Source organism: Hemicordylus capensis, chromosome 3 (genome assembly GCF_027244095.1).
Source record: "Hemicordylus capensis ecotype Gifberg chromosome 3, rHemCap1.1.pri, whole genome shotgun sequence".
Classification (NCBI taxonomy): Eukaryota; Metazoa; Chordata; class Lepidosauria; order Squamata; family Cordylidae; genus Hemicordylus; species Hemicordylus capensis.
This window is the reverse complement of record NC_069659.1, coordinates 219,341,893-219,364,163: the sequence shown is the minus strand read 5'-3', so window position 1 is coordinate 219,364,163 and position 22,271 is coordinate 219,341,893. Positions and strand designations below refer to the sequence as shown.

The window sequence follows — 22,271 nt, the reverse complement described above, 5'->3', positions numbered from 1 at the left end:
CTTGCAGCATTCTGGACCAACTGAAGCTTCTGAACAGTCTTCAAACAGAGACAGCCCCATTGCATTAGTTTGATCTGGATATGACCAATGCACAAGTGACGGTGGTCAGCTCTGGTTTCTCCAAGTAGGGTCACAGCTGGCATACCAGCTGCAGTTGGTAGAAGGTACTCCTGGACCCCACTGCAACCTGGGCTTCCGGGGACAGCATTGAATCCAGGAGAACTCCCAAGCTGTGGACTTAATCTTTCAGGGGGAGTGCAGCCCCATCCAAGATCAGATTTACCTCACTATGTGGATCACCAGTTTTACTGACCCAATGCACCTCTGTTTTATCTGGATTAAGTCTCAGCTTCTTCACCTACATCCAACCTAGAATATCCTCTAGACTCTGATTCAGAACATCAGCTGCCTCCCTGGCATCAGCAGATTTAAATGACAGGTAGAGCTGGGTGTCATCAGCATATTGCCTTGAGATTATTTTAATGAAAGGCGGTATAAAAATATAACAATAAATTTAACAATAAATACCGATGACACCGCAGTGCAAATTTACAGGTGACCTCTCCTAGTGGCTTTATGTATATGTTAAATAGGGCACTGCATATAGTTAATTGGGCCTGCTTTTGATTGATCTACAAGCATGCAAGCCTTTGAATTACACAGAACTCTCCATAAGCAGATGTATTTATCAAATACCTTAAAAGTTATAACCAATGATTCATTAAGATCATTATGTAATCGATCTATATTCTCTGCCTCTTAAAAAATAGGAGATCTACTGGATGTTCTGCCCTCAGAAGAAAGCCACTCTCTCATGTTTCTTGAAAGTGCTGGGTCCAGGGGTTTTACTTGTAGGGATTGGCCAACTTGGGCAAACCTGGAATCAATTTGTGGTGCTAGAGAGACTTTAATTACAAAGTCATGTCTAACACTGAAAATGCCATGTAGCAAAGGAAAGGAATCTACCCACCTTTTTTCCAAAGAGCAGCTGCTCTCCCATCTCCACCACGACTTCCATCTTGTCCCCTCCTTTGCCCTCGAGTGCTGTTTTCCATGCACCTTGCTCCCTTTATGCCTCTCTCAAGCCACCCCCCCACCACAGTCTCCCTTCCTATTGGCCACATGCAGATTGCAGCCACTGCCACACACACCACAAAGCACACCTGGGTGAGTGAGCTCCGCCCACCAGTTCTAATCCCTGAGACTACCTCTGCTCCCATAACCCTTGTGTGGTGATGGGGGAAGTGAGCCTCTTGGGTGGCCCTCTTTATAGAAGAATGCCAAGGAAGCCTCTCGGTTATGAAGGTAGCCTGCCTTGTGCTTCTGACTGCTTCAGGCAGGGTGATGAGATGCTTTATGTTTCCTCCAAAGCCTTCTTTCAGGAATATACCCCCTAAAAATAAACAGTCGGAGTCAAGATGATATATGTTAATGAAGCTCTGGGACTCTCTCCAAGTGAAGCTTATTTTCCCCACCGCTGATGCACAGTCTTGCTGGATGCCATCATTTCTCATAAACTTGCTTTGAGGCCTCATATCAAACATACATGAATTTTTTGAGCCACATATGTCTAATGGAATAGGTATAATTTGTGGAGTCTGGATAAACTCTCCACTGCCAAGTATGACTAATAGTGGACAGCCAAATTAGAATGAATATCTGTCTGAATGTACAGCTCACATGGCAATGAAAAGAAACGGGTCTATAAATCCATCCCAGACAATGTGATTACACACACACACACACACACAATTTTAATATAACTTTTGCAAAAGCTCAGAGGAGAATTCACTAAAATGCCCCTTTGCTTTTAACTTACTGATGAGAAAATGTGTGTGTTTCTGTTGTATGTTTGCTTTCTGTATTGGGCTCAAGTGAAATTACTTTTCTATTACATTTCTCAAATGATAGGATTTACTGCTGTTAAAAAGTGATGTTCATACCCTATGTAGTTTTGCTGTCCCCAGAACAGTTCTGGAGTAAAAGGCTGAGGACTACAATACCTAGTGAAGCAGAAGAGAAAGTAATCCTCCTCACCCCACATGCCACCCTAATGAAGTGTAAACCAAATGGATTGTATTTGTGTTAGGCTGGTTATATGTAACCTTCCTACTGCTAAGATTAAAATGTTAGAATAATTTTGGAACCCTTTGGGGTCCAGGGTTTTGGAACCCTGGCAAGGACTAGGGTGGCAAAAGGAAAAATTGAGGGGCTGTGGAAATGGACCGGGGTTGGGGGAAAGATTGGGTAGTTTTTAAATCAGAGGTTCCCAACCTGTGGTATTCCAGACATTGCTGAACTACAGTTTCCATCATCCCTAGCTATAATAAATTGTAGCTAGGGTTGATGGGAGTTGTAGTTCAGCAACATCTGGAACACCACAGGTTTGGAACCCCTGGTTTAGGTGACAAGTAGGGGCAATCTGTAGCACCTGTGTGCATAAAGAACATGCCCGTGTGATGCAGAAGTATTAAAATAAGGTTTTCATTGCCATGTGCTATTGTTGGTATAATTCCATTGGTTAAAGTTCATTAAAATGTGCACATATGCCTGAAGAGAGGTCAAAACGGCACAGTGCTGTGAGCTGCTTTTCTGTCAACAGGCTTATTGTGGTTTCTCTCGACCTGGTGTCCCACCACATCACCTCTCAGCAGTAGCCACAGGAAACTGGGGATGCGGTGCTTTTGGAGGGGATTCAAGATTGAAAGGTAACTGTTGTTCTTCTCAATGGTTCCCTTGTTCCACTGTAACTAGAGAAGAAAAATCAGCAGCTTGTCCATCATTAGTTTTCCTTGCCTGTTCTTTCTGCCTGCCATTTGTTGCTTTGCTCTACTCTTCTAACTGCTGGCAAGTTCAGCTGGGAGCACTGTAAACAAGTGGAGGAAATGGCAGAGCAATCTCCTTATTCAGTGTGAGAAAAGGTGAGGGACTGCTGGAGGGTGGAATGCCTCTGGTAGATGTGGATTCTCAGCTACAGGCTGCTGCATGAACCAGACCAGCTTTCGGAGAGGAGAGCTGGTCTTGTGGTAGCAAGCATGACTTGTCCCCTAACTAAGCAGGGTCTGCCCTGGTTGCATATGAATGGGAGACTAGAAGTGTGAGCACTGCAAGATATTCCCCTCAGGGGATGAAGCCGCTCTGGGAAGAGCAGAAGGTTTCAAGTTCCCTCTCTGGCTTCTCCAAGATAGGACTGAGAGAGATTCCTGCCTGCAACCTTGGAGAAGCTGCTGCCAGTCTGTGAAGACAATACTGAGCTAGATAGACCAATGGTCTGACTCAGTATATGGCAGGTTCCTATGTACCATAGTTGTTTCATTATGATTATATGAGAATGTTTAGTTATTCAGAAGTCCTGATCAAAAGTAGAGAATCATGAACAAAATGTTGGTGTCTGCACATTTAGGGTTTATCCATGTAATCGCCTCAAGCATTCCTAACTGCACGCTACCCATTCCTCAATGCTCACAAATTTGAGCTTCACCGTCCGCTCAAGTGCAATTTCTGTCACAATGGCATTTTATTTATTTATAGATAGCATTTATAGATGGCTTTATTTTTAAAAACAACTTATTTAGAATATTTCTATACCACCCAAAACTTGTCAGGTGAACTTTTCAGGCAAACTTCCCCAAGTGGTTTTCATTTAAAAAAAATGAATGACCACACCCACTGGTATTCATGCCCATTGTTCCCTTTTTGACAGGGGTTATCATGCTGCTCATCACCAGTGCTGCTGAATTCTACTAAAAGTCTCTCTGACTCCAGTACTGCTTAGTTAAGTAGTTGCTTTAAGAGAGCCTGAATCACTGAAGCTCTACCAATATTAAAGGCTGCTTTAACGTTGTGATTAAACCATCAGCCCATAATAGAGATTGCCCTGATTCATCATGAGGGCTCTTAGTTTGGGTTTCCAAGAGCCCCTTGATGAAACATTTTGGTATTTTCATAAATCAGCAAATTTAAATGGAATCTTTCTCCAGACAGAGCAATGGATGTCTGGACCAACAAATAAAATACCGTATAAAAGTCACTCAATTACTAAAGGCTGTAACTTTTTTCTTCATGGTAATTAGAAAGCAGATTAACCCTGCTATGGGTTCAGAGACCCCTTTTTAAAGTGGTGACTCTCATATTTAGCAGGGAGAAAACAATTGTCCCTCTTCAACCTTCAGTGGTTGTTGCTGGTGTCTACCTTTTTGTTTCTTTTTAGACTGAGTTCTTTGGGGATAAGGAGCCATTTTATTTCTTTCCCTATGTAACTGTTTTGAGAACTGTTTTTGTTGTTGAAAAGTGGTATATACATATTTGTGGTAGTAGTAATAATTAGTAACATTCACTAATAAGAATTGGCAATGGGACGATCAGCCTTCACACTATGGGAAAATGTCCAGAAGTGGAAAACACAATAGCTGCCTCTTGCCCACCTTTTATTTCATACATTCTCCAGCTGTAACATATGAAATCCTATGTAATTAAAATGTGCAATATGACCTTTTGATTTTCATAAGTACTTCCATGGAGCTAGAGAAATAAGAGGGCAAGGTAATGTCAAGGACAGAATGTATATATCAGAAGTAGATGGTTTAGTAGGGAGTAAAAAAATAACACTGAGATTATGGAAAGCTTTATTATTATTATTATTATTATTATTATTTCTTGTTTACACAGTCAGACAGGTGTTATTGACTGGTTTGTTTAACCAGACATCGAGTCCTTCTCATGGACCTGGGATGGCTGAATTTTATTATCAATATCGTTGTTATTATTATAGATATTGTCGCAGAATATAGGCTGTTCCCAGTAAAGCTGCTTTTTGTAATTGGCTGATGGTGATTTCTGTGGCCCCTATGGTGTTGAGGTGCTCGTCAAGGTCTTTTGGAACTGCACCCAGGGCGCCAATTACTACTGGGATTATTTTGGTCTTCTTCTGCCACAGCCTTTCAATTTCAATTTGTAGATTTTTGTGTTTTTCCCCCCTATTTCTTTTTCTTCTATTCTGCTATCCCCTGGTATTGCTATGTTGATTATTTTAACTTGATCTGTTGAATCCATTAGAATGGGTTCTGCGTCTGTGCGGAAGCCTCTCGGTGTCGAGTTCCACAGCTCCTTTTTGGTGCCTGCGCCCAGCCCCACGTGACCACGTGGCTATTTAAGGTGGGAGGAAGCGCAGGCACCTCAGTTCCTTTGCAACCGCCATAGAGATCACTTGGTTTCTGCGGCTCCTTCGTGTTGGTTTCTTGGCTAATTTCTACTTCTGCTAATTCTGACTACGGACTGTTTACTGACTATTCTTTGGCTGCTGATTTGGATTATCTGCTTTAGGTTTTGACTTGGACTGTTCCTGTTTCTGCCTCTGTTAATTTCTCCTCAACTTGACGAACGATCGGACTGATTTCCTGGCTGTATTGACCTCGGTCAGTGAGTACTATGGATGCCCCAAAAGGGAAGAAAACCTTTAAACGCTGCACTAAATGCAACGCAGAATTGCCCTCACAAGACCGTCACAACTGGTGTTTGCTGTGTCTGGAAACATAGGAAACTGCCATATACTGAGTCAGACCATAGGTCTATCTAGCTCAGTATTGTCTTCACAGACTGGCAGCGGCTTCTCCAAGGTTGCAGGCAGGAATCTCTCTCAGCCCTATCTTGGAGAACCCAGGGAGGGAACTTGAAACCTTCTGCTCTTCCCAGAGTGGCTTCATCCCCTGAGGAGAATATCTTGCAGTGCTCACACATCAAGTCTCCCATTCATATGCAACCAGGGCAGACCTTGCTTAGTTAGGGGACAAGTCATGCTTGCTACCACAAGACTAGCTCTCCTTTCCTAAGGGTGAGGCCTACGTTACTTCGGCCTGTGAGATTTGTCAGTCTTTCTCTAAACAAACTAGAAGAAATCGGGAATTCTGTTTACGGGCCTCAGTTTATGAAGTTGTTTTGGCAGCGCCTTCCTCAAAATCTCCTCAGGTGCATGGCTCGAAGGACCTGGGTTCGGCCCTGTCTAAAACTTCGACGCCCCCCCATGAAGGCCCCTAAGACCTCGAAGAGGCCAGGTGGAAAGATGGCAGCTACTGGCAGATGGCAGCTACCCGCCAAAAAAACACGGGCGCGGACTCAGTCGGAATCGACCCCATCGCCGAGATCGGCACAGGACATCGTCTTCGTCTCAGCATCGAAATCACCGCTGCCCGAAAAGCCAACTCAAAAGCCATCAACTCCGGCACACCGTTCAGTGTCGACAACTGTGCTGGAGAGAAGCGCTTTGACATCAAACATGCAGACAGCGACAACTTCGACGCCGATGCAGGCATCACACTCGGCATCGACTGTATCGATGTCCATGGAGACACTGAAGGGAGCTTCGACATCGATGCAAGCATCACAATCGACATCGACGGTGTCGATGTCGACATTAAAGGGAGTTCTGACAGAACGACAAGCAACATTGACAGTCTTGATACCGACCACTAGAGATCTAGTGCCTACACCGACTCCTATCCGTTCCCCCTCAACATCGAAGGATGACAATCAATCCTCCTTGTTGAACACTCCAACTAACATTACCACAGTGACACCAAGTTTCCGTGCTCCTATGACTTTTACACTGGAGGGAGCTAATAGTGAGGAGACTGGGGCTCCTCCATTGGATCCCCTTCTAAGGATGTTGGATTCAACAGTAAATACCCCTTCAACTTTTCATAGGTTCCCGCATTCAGAGGATGATGCTGCCAATACTGCTCCACGGATGCTAACCGCCGCCCAGCTCACCACCACACCTTGACACATTTGCAGCTTCAGCCACCCGGTTTCCCTGTGAAGGGAAACGGCTTTGCCAGGTGCCACCTCACCGGGGACTGCTTATGACTTCCAGGAAGACCACGCATGGAGGTCATAAATTGCATCTATTCGAGGTCTGCCGGGTACCCCCACTACGCTTTCCATCCACGCTGTTCCCGCGAGGGATGCTCCATCTCCTCCGAAGGTCTTTGCCAACATTTGCACACAGACACAGATTCATAGGGCATCTGTGCAGACTCAAACAACTTCAAGGCACTTCACCACGACAGCGATGCAGACCGATCATTTATCTGTGCCTACTCCCCCTCAAGTGGCATCTCCGAAAGTACCATCACGCCATACTTCTTCAGATCCTGATTCAGAGGATAGCCACCATGGGTCTTCTGATTTTGAATCGGATGCTGAAACATTGGAATTGGATCTGTCGCTGGATGTAGCTACAACTACCCACGTTTCACCGACAGAAGAGTTAAAAGCCTATCACCCCCACATGAAACGGATGGCAAATGCTTTGGGACTGGATCTTACCTCCCAACTCAAAACTATAGATGACCCAGTTTACAACTTCATGCAGCAGTCTCAATCCGCACAACCAATCATGCTTCCCCTGTTGCCCACCATCTCCAGTGCAGCGCAATGCGCATAGCAAGTACCACATACTTCTACACCTACTTCAGAAAGACTTGAGGGTCTTTATAGAGTGCAGGAACAGGACAATACTTACCTGTTTAAACATCCTGTCCCAAACTCATTGGTTATTGATTGTGCTACCACCTCCAAGTCGGGAAGGAGACATACTACCCCTGCAGACAGTGAAGGCAGGAAACTTGATGTGATGGGCAGAAAATTATATTCCACATCTTGTCTATCAGTCAAAGTAGCCAATTACTCAGCCTGCATGGCTAAATATAGTTACTGCATTTGGGAAGCTCTGGAGAAGGACCTAGATACATTATCCCCGGAAAAGCTAAAGCTTCGATTCCGTAAAACATTACAACAAGCAGGTGATCTTACTGGTCAGCAGTTAAGCACGGCGAAGCACTTGGCAGAATCAGAGTCCTGTTGCATCACTACGGCCATCACTTTACGTCGTCATGCCTGGTTGTGGTCAGCGGCCCTACAGCAAGACATGAAAGATAAAATTGAAGGACTCCCATTTGATGGAAAAGGGCTATTTTCAGAGGAGACAGACGCTACCATGGAAAAGATGAAAAAGTCTAAATTCACTGCTAAAACCTTTACGTCTGCTACATCAAAGGCCGCATCCTACGGTAATAAACAGCGTCCTTCTTACCAGCCCAGATCCACATATCGACAACAAGACCAGAGGGACTTCCGTAAGTCTTATCAACCCTTCCGCAAACGGACAACACAACAGAAGGGGAGATTTTCCTCAAACCAACGCAACAAACAGATGGAGTGAAACAAGCAGTGGCTTTGAAATGCAGAACAGCCCATTGCAATTACTTGGAACCCCACTTTGCTTTCACTCCCAGAACATCAGGGAGGACTTAGTTCCGGCCTACAACATCTCGCAGCCAGCCCCACTAGCCACCAACACCATCAGGTTGGCAAGTCATGCGAAAGCATGGCGCAACGTAACATCAGATCAGTGGGTCTTGAAGATCATCGCATCTGGCTACGCGATAGAGTTCAAGACCCGGCCGTCTTGAATAGATTTTGATAGAGTTCTTGAAAGAGTTCAAGACCCGTCAGGGGCATACGCTTCACAAAAGCAACACCAGCCTTGCTCCAGGAAGTCCAAGAACTCATGCACATGAAAGCAATAGTGCCAGTGCAATGGGCAAATCGATGAGAGGGCTTTTACTCCCATTATTTTCAGATACCAAAGAGGGATGGTGGGATTTGGCCGATCATGGACTTAAGACATCTAAACAAGTTCATTTGTGTGAAAAAGTATCGAATGACGATGTTACAGGACATCCTACTTCTTCTCCACCAAGAGAGGTGGTTTGTGGCGTTAGACTTAAAGGATGCATACTTTCACATAGGAATACGGCCTTCCTTTTAGAAGTATCTACAGTTCACCGTGGGGACCTCACTTTACCAATACCAGGTTCTGCCGTTCAGACTCTGCACTGCCCCCGTCTGTTTACCAAATGCATGGCGGTGGTGGTAGCCCACTTGAGAACGAAGGGGCTGAAACTGTATCCTTATCTGGACGATTAGGTTCTATCATCCAGAGACAAAGAAGAGTTACTTTCGCATATAAAGTACATGTTGCAGCTTCTCCAGGACCTCGGGATACAGGTCAACTGGAATAAATACAACCTGATACCAGTATTGAGCATATCATACATTGGAGCAGTACTCAATGCCACACTGGGGAGGGAGTTTCTACCAGAAGATTGCTCTCAGACCATTGCATTGTTAGTTCAAGAATTTCAAACCGCACCGTCTCGAACAGCGTGCCACATCCAACGTCTACTAGGGCTGATGGCCTCTTGCAAATCAACTGTGCGCTACACGCGCTTGAAAATGAGAAAACTGCAGTTGTGGTTCCTGTCGTCCTTCAATCTACTCAGGGACAGCCCCAGGAAGTGTCTACTAGTACCAGTGCAGATCCTTCACTCTCTCTCTCCTGGCGGACTCAAAACACCAACCTACTCAAAGGGGTGCCCTTTCAGATGCAATCTCTGTCGGTTTGGGTCACGACAGATGCCTCTCTCTGGGGGGTGGGGGTGGACATTGCAATGCTGCCACAACTCAGGATCTCTGAACCCACAATCAATGCCAACTCCACATAAATTTTCTGGAGCTATTGGCTGTTTTTCAAGCCATGAAGGCCTTTTTCCCAATGCTACAAGGGCGAGTGGTTCAATTACAATTGGACAGCACCACTGCAATAGCCTACCTCAACAGGCAGGGGGGCACTGTCTCCAGATCGCTCTGTGCACTGAGCATCCAGATTTGGCATTGGTGCATCAAGAACAGTATAACCCCTGTGGCAATCCACATCAAGGGATCAGACAATGTACTGGCAGATGGTCTCAGCCGCTCTTTCTCCATGGACCATCACGAATAGGAACTGAATGACCGTTACCTCCAAAGTATCTTCGACCTATGGGGTCACCCGGAAGTCTACTTGTACACTACAGCACAGAATGCAAAATGCAGGCTATTCTGCTTGAGAGCGGGACACAATCCGTGTTCAATGGGGGATGCGTTCCAACTGGATTGCTTGCTCCATCACACTTACATGTCACCCCCCTCCTTACCACTCATGAACAGAGTAGTAGCTTGACTCCTGGGCAGCCGCGTGAGGTGCACCCTTATCACACCTTGGTGGCCATGCCAAGCATGGTTTCCTCATTTGCTCAAACTGACTTTGCACACCTACCAGAGGCTTCCAAACTGCCCAGATTTACTAATTCAAGAGGGCGGTTGGGTTCTACATCCTGAAGTTCTCACACTGCAACTGACAGCATGGCGGATCGACTACTAAAAAAGATCCTGCTGAACGAGTGTAAACCTTCTACGAGACGGAACTATGCCAACAAGTGGAAACGGTTCACGTCCTACGCTAAGGAACACGATTTCCATCCTAAACAGGCCAGCATACGTGAGGTCTTGCTCTATATGACGAACCTGAAGGCATCAGAACTATCTAATGGGTCTATACGGGTCCACCTAGCAGCTCTCTCTGCTAAACACCCTGGCTGGGATGGGACAACGTTGTTCTCCCATCCTTCTTGTAAGAGTTTTTTGAGAGGCCTCACGAATCTTTATCCTCCTATACACATGCCGATAGAACCATGGAGCATTTCTCTGGTCCTCACCACATTAATGGAGTCACCGTTCGAACCAATGCACTCTGCAACACTTAAACATGTCTCCTTGAAAGCAGCTTTTTTGGTAGCAATCACCACTGCTCACAGAGTGAGTGAACTGACTGCTCTCCGTATGGACGTGCCTTATGCTTGGTTTCACCCAGACAAGGTTCTCTTACGCCCGGACTTCACCTTAGTGCCCAAGGTAGTGTCAGACTTCCATGTCAATCAGGACATTGTACTACCCACCTTCTTCAGATCACTGTCCATGCCTTTGGGGAAGGCTCTACACTCTTTAACATCCGCAGGGCACTATTCTATTATCTCTCAAGAACAAAACCATTCCGAAAAACAAAAAAGTTACTTGTATCATACAAGGGTAGTACTATGGGACAGCCACTGTCCAGACAATGACTATCACATTGGCTGGTAGAGACCATTCGCCTAGCCTACTCAATACAAGGAGTGCCAGCACCAAAATCTGTCAACCACTAGGGCTTATGGCATTTCTGCAGATTTTCTGTCAGGGGTATCCTTCCCAGATATTTGCAAGGCTGCTACTTGGTCTTCTGAAGAACCATTTGTGAAGCACTACACTGTTGACCTGCGGTCTGCGGAGGCGAAATTTGGGAGAGGTGTCCTTAAAAGGGTGTTACAATAACTCACTGCTCCCCCCTCCTTTTGGAGCTAACTAAACACCCATTCTAATGGATTCAACGGATCACGTACCAGATAAACAGGTTGCTCACCTGTAACTGATGATCTGGTAGGGATCCATTGATATCCATTACACCCTCCTGAACCTTCCCTCTGCAGTGGACCGTAGGCCTATACAGTAGAACTTACCAACTATATGACTGCTTCGGCGGTCTCCAAGGAACTGAGGTGCCTGCACTTCCTCCCGCCTTAAATAGCCACGTGGTCACGTGGGGTGGGGCGCAGGCGCCAAAAAGGAGCTGTGGAACTCGACACCGAGTAAGATGGATCCCTGTCCCCAAAGGGCTCACAATCTAAAAAGAAACACAAGATTGACACCAGCAACAGTCACTGGAGGTCCTGTGCTGGGGGGTGAATAGGGCCAGTTACTCTTCCCCTGCTAAATATAGAGAATCACCATGTTAAAAGGTGCCTCTTTGCCAAGTTAGCAGGGGTTAGCAGGTGTCATTAAAATTTAATAAATTTTAATTTGATTTAATCCAATTATTGAATATTAAATTTTAACTTAATCGTCAGTGCCCTAAATTTAGGGCCTAAAAATGATCCCGGACCCACACACCAAGTCATGGTTGGTTTTGTCCCACCGGGTCATTTTGAGTTGTGCCCCCGATCTAGATCATCAGTCTTGGGGCGGCGGTGGGGTGGGCGGACAAAACAGGCTGCATTGAGTCCAGGATACCTATTTGTAGCCTAGATGGTGTAATGTAAATTTAGCAGAGTCATCTTATTACTTTGACCTTCAGTTGCTGTTCAGAATATGTGAGGTAATAGGACAAGTAAAGAAGTTTCTATTCGTCTTTTGTAAGTAAGAAATGGAATCTTCGGTAAACCCCCTCATTCTGTATACATCTGTTACTTTTTTGTATCTTTATATTCATTTGCTCAGCCTTAATACAAATCTTGGCTGCTGCTGAAGCTGGACGAGATGTTGTCTATTTCACCTTTGGAGATGCTGAACTGATGAGAGACATCTACAACATGCATACTTTCCTAATCGAGAGAGGACAAACTGTTGGTAAGCATCAACTCACCCCTCTCTAGAAGTATGTGTGATGATAAACAAGGCAAGGATCATTGTCACCCCTGTAGTACTGCCTTAAATCAAGGAAAACAGCTTGGCCATAGAAAGAGCTACGCTGTGGTGTTTTTAATTAGATCCCAGGAAAAAATTGTTGATTTTTTTTTAAATCTTCCTCATAGTGCACTCTTACATCTACTTTTTATAAGAAAACCTCTTCTGTGTAAAAGTAACACAAAAGCTGGATGATTTCTCTTACTTTGCACAATTTATTCTGCATTGGCTCAAGATGGGGAGGGTCTATAGAAGTCACTGAAATCTCATCCCCGACCACCAGAAATATTATTCAGTAACTTGCTTGGCTTTTGAGATTCAGCCAATATGTCCTACAAGTCATAACACTGCAACAAAATGTTACATGAATGCTCTAATATTACCGGAATCAAATGCTCTTGTTCAGGACTCCAGAGAGCCTAGAACAGGAGCTTTGCAGTGCTGTCCGAGACTTACAGGGTGGGAGGTGCTGCTTTCTTTCCCATCTTCCTGAAACCTGTCACCACCTTTTATAGTGCTAAAAGGTTCAGCTTTGAGCCCTAAACATCAGGGTTTTATTGTTATGTGATTGGGGGGGGGCATGTTTTCATTTCCCCTCATGACACTTCACTATAGCCACATGTTGCATTTTCTCTCCCCACTTCCAACCTTAAACTCATCTCCAAGTTGCTGTAAGCTGTCTCAGGAACAAGCAAGTCAGTTCCCTCTTCCCTCTCCATTTTCCTCCCCACCACCCAACTTCTTTCGACAAACACTCTCAACATTCAATGATTCAACCACAGACTTACAATAGCTAGATTAGCATAGGCGGCTGACTTGCAGATTCCTTTAGATACTTTTCAAAAATAAGAGCGGTCTTTAGAACACAATGAACAAATCCTGGATATTAAGAAAGCTCTTGTTAGTGTGTGTGTGTGTGTGTGTGTGTGTTAATTGCTGTGCAGATGTCAGTGCCAGTACAGGCGGGTGGAGGGGTTACCACACTATTAACCTTACAGATCAGGGATGAGGTGCTGAAGTTGGAAATCCACACCATCCAGAAATTGCTCATCCAAAATCTTCCCCAGTTGCCCTCCAGACCTGCTTCAAGTCCAAATCCATCAGTCTGTTGCATGCAGAAGCCTTGTACTCCATAGATTTGCATGCAGCTGAATTGTGCTTTTTTAATGCTTAGAAATTTCTTTAAAATCACATTCCCCCCACAAATAAGATGTTAGAATACAAGCTCCTTTCTTTCCTGACTTCCCTTTGTAGTGGGGTAGAAGTGCTGCTACCTAATCACAGCAACACTAAAATTCTAGATTTATCCATGGTTTTCCATGGGCAGCTCTCACTTCTGCCCTGAAGGAAGGGCAAAAAAGGTCTAAGGGAACCAAGAATTTCCATCTCCAATCAGCTGGGTTAGTTAATCTTGCATTTTTGAATTTCTCTAGGTTCAGCCGCTATAACCATCTCTCTGAATCCTGGAGCTGACAGATCCCAGTTGGGTACCCCCACCTTTATTTGAATTTCCAAACTAAAATACTTTTCTACATACCTAGGGAGTATGTAGAAGCCACAGCCTTATTTCTGTGTGGCCCATTTGCTTCCAAACTGGAAAACACTTGAACATGCAAATTCACCATTAGAGGGAGCAAGTAGGACCTTCAACATGTTATGTTGTTTCCTCAACCCATAGGAAAGAGTGTTTCTGTTCAGGGCTCTATTATAGTGGTGGTCAGACCTAGTAGAGAAGGAGGAAAGAACATATCCTCCATCTTTAGAAATGTAGTATCCAGTAGTTCCTTTTCAAGTGGTTGTAGATAAGTTCTTGTCACGTGGCACATATTTATAAGAGTCTGAAAATAATTGATAGTATAAACTCACTCTTCACAAATTAAGTGCTGAGAGGTGTTTTGCATAAATGTATAATTCCATTTGTGAAATGTAACTCGTTTGTTGTTAAATGTAAAGGACTCCTTTTGTATCCATTTACTTCTAAGCCTGGTTGGAGTTCTATTTCAAAATGGCTGACTTCTGGTTTTTGTGTTTGTGTTTTTCATTTAAGGGGACGTTTACAGGCTGTTGCTCAGATATTACAATGAGGAATGCAGGTGTTGCTCTACACCAAGACCAGAAATCAAACTCTACCCTTTCATATACAGTACAGTAGAATCCTATGCAGATTCCACCGATGATGAGAGAGGACTATGCTTTGATGACTAGAACAGAAACCTGCAGGATGACTCTCCTTCCTCCTCTTCTCTGTGTTGAATATCTATTAAATTGCTGGATGTAACATATGGAATAGCTTAATTTAATATCTGTGTATATAAATATTGCATTTGTTTCATGTTATGCATTTTCTGAAGACCAGTCTTGAAAAGAAACAAATTTTCTTTCTGATGTAGAATGTAAACCCCCAACCACCACATATAGAACAAAATATTTGGTGAATGCAGTGCCCCCCCGCCCAATTCAAGGTTGAGTTTTTGATCTATGTTCTTTATTTGAAAAAAGCAGATTTATATCTGCCTATCCTTTTTCATTTTTAAAGAGATAATCAGGAATAAACTGCTTGCTTAGTGCACCCTGCAGCCATATAATTTATGAAGGGAAGCCTTGTGTATTATCTGTTCTATTGGACATATAGTTCCATTTCTAAGGTTGCTGTGGCCCCTTAGACTTCTAATTTTAGCTTTTCAAACAAAAACCCTGTCTGTTCCAAGTTAGTGAAAGGTGTAAGATAGGCAATATCTAGAAATAACCATAAGTACTGTATGCAGATTATATTGTCTTTTGGCTGGGAAGAGGGACAACAGAGCATGATCTACAGAAGAGGAGTATGATGGATCGGCTATAAAGAGAGCCAAGATGAAATTAAGAGAAGGTAGAAAAGACCTTTCATATTATCTCTGACATTTAAAAGAAAAGAAAAACTTATAGCAAAAGGGACATATATTGATGAAATTGTTTAATAGCATTGTTCAAATGTTTTAAATTGTAGCAGGTTCTTTGGTGCAGTTGTATTGTGATACTACTGGGATTCAGATGAAGAAATACATCTGTATATTTAAGGTACAGTGAAACCTAGAACAGTGTTATTGTGGTTTCGTTGTATAATGCAAAGGCCTCTAAGGCATGCTTTGTAAGCACAGCCAATATCGTTTGAATCAGGATAGGAGAAATGTTAAAGAATTGGACAATCGAGCAGAAACATCAAGGCCAGCCCCATTGAAGCAAATGGCAGTTGTGCAGGGCTGCAGTTGTACCCTTTCACAACTCCAGATTGATTCAGTGTGGCATAGGAAAACTTCCTGATATATTTTGTCGGTTGTGGAAAGTGCTTTGAAAATAAGAAGCAAATGAAAATACAAGCGATTGTTTGCTTGCTGTTTAGTTGGCAAGATATTTCACTAGAGATTGTTCATAGTGTGACATGGTACAAATGTTGCTGTTCTAGAGCGGTTAGTGGGGAAAGCAGCAGCAAGGCAACCTTGTTGCTTAATGTTGAATGCAGCATGATGGTGTATGGACTTCTCCAGCTTTAAAGCAAGCTAGGACAGGGTTAAGAGGTTAATAAGAGCATTATTCTCCCAGCAGCCTCCTAATTAAAGAGAAAGCTGAACTATCCAGGATGCTGCATCAAAGCCAAAGGGGGTAATTCTAAGTCAATTCAATATTTCCTCTTTTGTCTTAATTTCTTTCACAGCCGTTCAGTATCTTTCTTCTGAGCTATGTGGTGTACTCCCTTATTTTAGCAAGAGAGAACTTCTTGGTGCTGCACTCTGAATATGGAAAGAGCTGAGGGGCCAAACCTCCATTAGTTGGGAATGTGCCATTATAATCTGCAGTGTGGTAGAGTACTTTTCTCTCTTGACCAATCTTTACCTAAATTCCTCAATGATGAGACATGCAGTTATGGTCACCCATGACTGTATATAATAATTTATAGAAGGTTGGAGTATATCATTAATTCTTTAAACTTGCGGGTTGTGCATTTATTATATTTTTGATGAAAGCGTGAGGAATCTGTATGCTATGTTTACATGATTTTTTTTTGTAAAGGAAAATAATAAAACCAATGAACATTTCTCTCTGTATTTCTCTTTTAGTGCTGTTAACCTGTCACCTACTTACCTGGTTTGAGTCTGCCATGATGCACATAGGCCAGAGCAATATGTAAACAGCACTGAAAATCATTACAATTTTGTATCCCAAGAGTCCAGATTCTGCACCTAGAAAAGCTGAACTATGCAATGTAGATATGCTGAAAAACTGCATATTTTCTCTTATTTTCTATAATTAATTCTAGTTTTTTAGTAATGGGAGGGGCAAAGGCACTAAAACACAAAAACAACCACTAATGATCTTATTTCCCCCACCTTGCTGGCTTCTGAGTTTTTACCAGGCTTTGTCCACACATTTTCAAAAATATCTTCAAAACTTACTTTTTCAAAAAATGTAAACTGAGTGTGTGTTAGCTGAAATCTGCACCCACAACTACATTTTGTGCTCCCACAGAATCAAAGTATACACTCAGTGCACAATAGATGGCAGACTCTGAGCACCTAAAGGCATCTGGTTGGTTATTGTTGGAAACAGAATGCTGCATTAGAAGGACCTTGGTTTGGAAGTCAAATTAGACATAACAGAAGATTTGGGATCCCCCCCTTTTAAAATGGGGAATGCAGCCATAGGAGATCCTGATCTGGAACAGGGCTGGAAGTTAACCTCAAACTCTTGTGTTGTTTTCCTAGTCTGAATTGCCCCTTCAAGCTTCTTTTTTGCCTCATGGAGGCAAATTTAAGATGCCTCTAAGTTATCCCACTGCTCTACATGTTGTACATGGATCTAGGGGGACAATTTAGATGGGGGGGTGGGACAACATGAGGAGAAAGGCTTTGTGGATCCCTTACATGTCATGCCCATCTCTCCATTTGCATTCTTTCAGCCCTGGAGTCCCTCAGGTCTTAACAGCTCCTCCTTTATTGGGCCTGCTTGCCCTCCACCCCAGCTCATTATCAGTTTCTAAACAGCCTCTAGTAATTGGTGCAGGTCTTACAAGGCAATGTGTTCCCATCTTGTGCAAGACCAGCTGACACTAGGTGCCTTGCTCTGCAATCTCTCCTTTATCTACCTTTCAGCTACCCATTCCCCCATGACTTGGGGCTGTGAGGAATCTGTGTTTAGTTGCGGTTATAAGTGCATAGCTGTTACATTGTTAAGCAGAAGTCTAATCTAGTAACTGTTGCTAGGGGTGTGGCTTAGGAACATAGAAAGCGGCTTCTCCAAGGTTGCAGGCAGGAATCTCTCTCAGCCCTATCTTGGAGATGATGCCAGTGATGGAACTTGGAACCTTCTGCTCTTCCCAGAATGGCTCCATCTATATCTTAGAGTGCTCACACTTCTAGTCTCCCATTCATATGCAGCCAGGGTGGACCCTGCTTAGCTAAGGGGACACGTCATGCTTGCTACAGCAAGACCAGTTCTCCTCCTTTAACTTATCCAATCGCTTCAACTGGGCTGATGAGGTTAGAGATAAAAAGTGACAGTTGGGAGTTATCAGCTGGAGGGTACAGTTGCCTGACAATGAACAAGGAAAGCTGATTTGTAGTAGCTGATTAAAAGAAGGAAGGAAAACCCCAAAAGGGAAGGGGAAAAGTTGGGCACCAAATGGCAGCCCAGAGAAATGCTAAAGGGAGTGATGATTCACAAGGCAAAGTTGCCAAGAGCTTTCTGGGGTGAAAGTGAACCTGGATTCCTACTGATAAAGGGTCAATATAGGATTATATTATATAGGAAGTTACAGACCAGCTTCCTGTTATCGGGGAAAGGACAAGAACTAAGAATAAAAAGGGAAAATTGGCAGGTGGAAATTAACAGAAGAAATGACAGGATCCTCTCAGTGAAGCAGCAGCCTTATCAACATATCTGGAAGGCAAGTGGGATATCTTGTATAGGTATTCTTAAAATTCTCCTTCGGATAAACAATAATTTTGCTTATTTAAAAATACTGTTTATAGTTCTAAACCATGCTCAAGGTCCAAACCAGCTACTGGATGGAAATTTGGTTAAAGAAGTTCTAGTTCATCTTTAAATTGGTGGCAGCAGAGAAAAGGTGATGGCATTACAGAGACCAATAGTGTTAGCTGCAGCCTCATACAACCCTGGTGCGGGGGGAGTCATAGGATGGGGTGGGGGGAGGCTGTTTGTCCTCCAGCACTGTGATGCTGGCTTTTCCACAGGATTTAAAAACAACTCTCCCATAGCAATGTGGCCCCAACTCATGGTTGCACTTACTATTGTCTACTTTCCAGTAGGGATGTGCACAAACCGATGTACAGGCTGGTTCGGCAGCAGGGAGCAGCTTTAAGGAGCAGGAAGGGTGCCCCCCCCCCCCGATGTGGCAAGGAGGTACACTGCCACCCAGGGCAAGCGATTTTGGTGATAGCACTGGCAGGGAAAATGCGGTGGGGTGGGGGTAAGGGCACCCTCCCTGCTCCTTAAAGGTTAGCCTGACCACCAAACCGGTTCATTCACATCTCTACTTTCCAGTAGGCTTATCAGATCACTCGGCATTCCATGTGTGTGTGAGAGAGACAGCGCATGCGGGCATGAGTGCACACACCCACCCACCCCCCAACGTCATAATGCCTGGATCAATATGAACCAAATTGGGTACAGTTGTGATATCATCCACCCCAGTGCATTTGAGGCACATGTGGGCTAACTTGTGAACCACTTGACCGAGCTGAACCACAACTGCTACAGTTGTAGTGAAAGACACATGGTGTAGTTCGTGGTGATGTCATCCAGCCCAATTAAAATTAGCAGACGCATAAATGTTTGAGGCGCAAGTGGGCTAACTTGTAGACTGTCAAACCAATTTGAACCACATCTGCTACAGTTGTAGTGAGTGACACATAGGGACACCTCAATGGTGTAATTTGTAATGATGTCATCCACCCCAATCCAAGATGGTTGACACATGAAGGTTGGAAGTGCAAGTGGGAACCAATTTGGACCAAATCTGGTACAGTTTTAGGGACACTTCAAACACAAAGTTTGTGAAGATGTCATCCAATGCAAGTTGTCAGACACATGAACGTTTGAAGTGCAGTGTGTTAACTGCTACTCATACAACATCTATAGGGGGAAAAAGAATTGGTGCTCTAGCTGTTACAGTTTTCGTTAAAAAGTACTTTAAAGTTAGCTGAAAACAGCAATCCTGGAGAGAGATGGAAAACACACACCCCCATTGGCTGATGTGATTATGACATCACTATCCAGTGCTTCTGTGCAGCAGATACACCACAACAGGAGCTGATTATTCTGCTGGCTTTAGTTTGATCAATCTGTAGTCTCTTTTGCAGGCTGTGAAAATCCTGTCTTGATACTGCACACTTTTGGTCTATGAAAGTTGTCCCTTCATTACCCCTCTCGAAAGTCTCTGCCTGTCCCAGAGAAAGGATAGTCTGCTTTGAGATGGCCTGCCAGAATGGGGGCAGCCACACCCAAAAGCTTTTTCTAGCAATGAAATAAAGCTTTGTTTGAAACTTTGATAATGGTGTCCGGTGCAAATACCTAACCAAGAGACGAGAGATATAGGGAGTAAAGCTCTCTTCTAACATTAGCCACCCCTCTCCTGCTCTCTTCCTATCTTCCTCTTCTTTGCCCTTCCCACCTTGGGTCCCCCCACCATTTAGGAACATGGAAGAGATTTAGGAAACACAGCTTCCGTGGCCTGTCAGTCTATCCTAGTAATTGCCCCTTTGCACAGAAGCTGTTGCTTTCTGCTCCCCACAACTCCACCCCTAATCCCAGGATCACTAGAGATGGTGGTAGAGAAAGCGAGAGTTCCTCAGTTTCTCCCCAGTATCCCACCCAAATCAGAGCTGCAGCCTCCTCATATGCCAACGGCCTGCAGTATCAGAGCAATCCCTTCTGCCATCTGCAAAAGGGATTGCAGATTGATCAGTGAAAACCAACACTAGCTGGAAGAAGCCCCCACTCCCCTGCCATGCAGTTTGCTCACCTTAATAGCGTGCTAAGATTTGGGGATTGTTTGTTGGCAGCAAAGTTAGAAGAAGACAACAGAGGAAAGCCAGCAGAAGCAGCAGCTCCTTTTGCAGTACACCTGCCCCACATAAGCTCTGGATAGTGATGTCATAATCACATCAGCCAATGGAGTACATTTTCAGTCTTCACTGTTGCTGGGCTAATTTTAAAGTATATTTTCTTGAAAACTGTAAAAGTGACAATGATTCTTGTTTCCCCACTTACTGAGTATGTAACTGAATGCAGTTATGGGACTCATACTGAAATCTAGGAGCTAGGAAAAAATCCTGGAAGCTTGCATCCTATCACAGTGCTGCATCATTAGGTTTCTCATTTCTTCTGTCTCCTTTGCCATTGCCTTCCATTCCCATGTGTGTCTTTTGCCAAGAGTCCATCCCCAAGACTGATTTCAACCAAGCTCTGTATCTCACTATCCTCAGGTTATCTGCCCCATTCACTGCCTTTTGGAGCCCTCATCCCCATGTGCATTATCCCTTACAAATTCCTGTTATCTCCCTCCCACTTCACTCACATCCTTCTGATGTAGACAGTGCCACCCAACATGCTGTGTGATGCTAAATAAACTTAACTAAGGCCACTGTGATTAATCTTCATGCATCCTACCCTTTTTGAGAGATAAATCAGTATAACAACTTTAACCCATATTCACAAAAGCCTGAAAATGTACGCCAAGCAAACACAAAATGTGGGGGAAATGGTGCACTGTACAGCCTGTCATTTCAGCTATGCTGCATTGCTCGGAAGCAACGGAACATTTATGTAGCATCCAGTCATTGCCACATCATGGTGATAGCAGGGATCATTTCATAAGTTGATTGCATGTTGATTTGTTTGTCCATCCTACAGCTCCTGCCAATAAAGTTATTGCTATTCTCAGTTTATTCTAAGGTGTATCCTATTTTCTCATATGTCTACCTGGCTTAAATAAAAGTAAAAATAGGAGGATGGAAGCAAATATCATTCAGAGCTTTAAAAAAAAATTCTATGTAAAATACAGAGGAGTACTATCTCTATATAATACACTAAAGTCGTATGTGGCAAGCCCTGCCACAGCCACGACCAATGAAAATGCGGGGGTGGGGTTTACATGTACAACCTTTGTCCGAGGCAGTAATGGCAGTGGAGATGGTGATGACAGGGTGTGGTGCTAGCAGTGGAGGAACCAGGAGGAAAAATGAAAAAGAAACTGTGCAAAGTGTGGAGACAAAGGGGCCATGAAAAAGATGCCAATAATTGCAGAAACACAAGTTGTGCTGCATTTAAAGATCCAGAGATCTATGTGGAGGAAATGAACAAGACACATGTATCCATTTATCAATCCTAAAGATGCTATATTAATAGTTTAGAGTAAATAGATAACAATACCAATTAGTTATCTAGAATAGCTAGATAACAATAGCAATTATCTTGCAGATAGTATCTGCACATGCATATGACCAAAATATTGCATCTCAAGGAATATATCAAAAGTCATAACAAAGGGTAAATGCACATTCAAACCCAAACTTGTAGATATTGCAAAAACCAACATGAATATGTGAAAAATATTGTTCTAGTCCATGTAGAGAATAAATCTGTATCAAAAATAAATGAAAGAAAGTCTTCCAATAGTGAAAAATTCCTCAAATGAGTAGCAATGACACTGATATTGCAGGTAGTGTCTGCACATGCATATATGAAAAATATAGCATCTCAATAGAAAGGACAGAAACTTCTTCTAATTGTAGAAATGAAGTCTTGCCAGAATGAAAAGAGTCCTTGGAAAGAGTCCTTATAGGTTAGCCCGGGATTCTTAAACCCACTTCAGATAATCCTTCATCAGAGAACAGAGACAT

The 22,271-nt window shown here is 43.6% G+C and overlaps 1 protein-coding gene and 1 long non-coding RNA gene across 3 annotated transcripts in view; one reads left to right on the top strand and one right to left on the bottom strand.

The window, feature by feature from the left end:
• Positions 1–16,448, top strand: part of PARG (poly(ADP-ribose) glycohydrolase) — a 137,222-nt gene extending 120,774 nt beyond the window's left edge. For both annotated transcript variants that reach the window (XM_053310873.1, XM_053310872.1), the window contains 3 exons: positions 2,603–2,708; positions 12,190–12,318; positions 14,423–16,448. In XM_053310873.1, the coding sequence (XP_053166848.1) occupies positions 2,603–2,708; positions 12,190–12,318; positions 14,423–14,580 (393 nt within the window). In that variant the 3' untranslated portion in view covers positions 14,581–16,448. The remainder of the gene's footprint in view (positions 1–2,602; positions 2,709–12,189; positions 12,319–14,422) is intronic.
• On the bottom strand, positions 2,311–20,476 carry LOC128351380 (uncharacterized). The gene is made up of 4 exons (XR_008319742.1): positions 20,393–20,476; positions 7,810–7,912; positions 7,520–7,598; positions 2,311–2,750 (listed from the first exon to the last, which is right to left on the bottom strand). It is a non-coding gene; the product is annotated as an uncharacterized LOC128351380 (long non-coding RNA).
• Between the last annotated feature and the right edge of the window lie 1,795 nt (positions 20,477–22,271).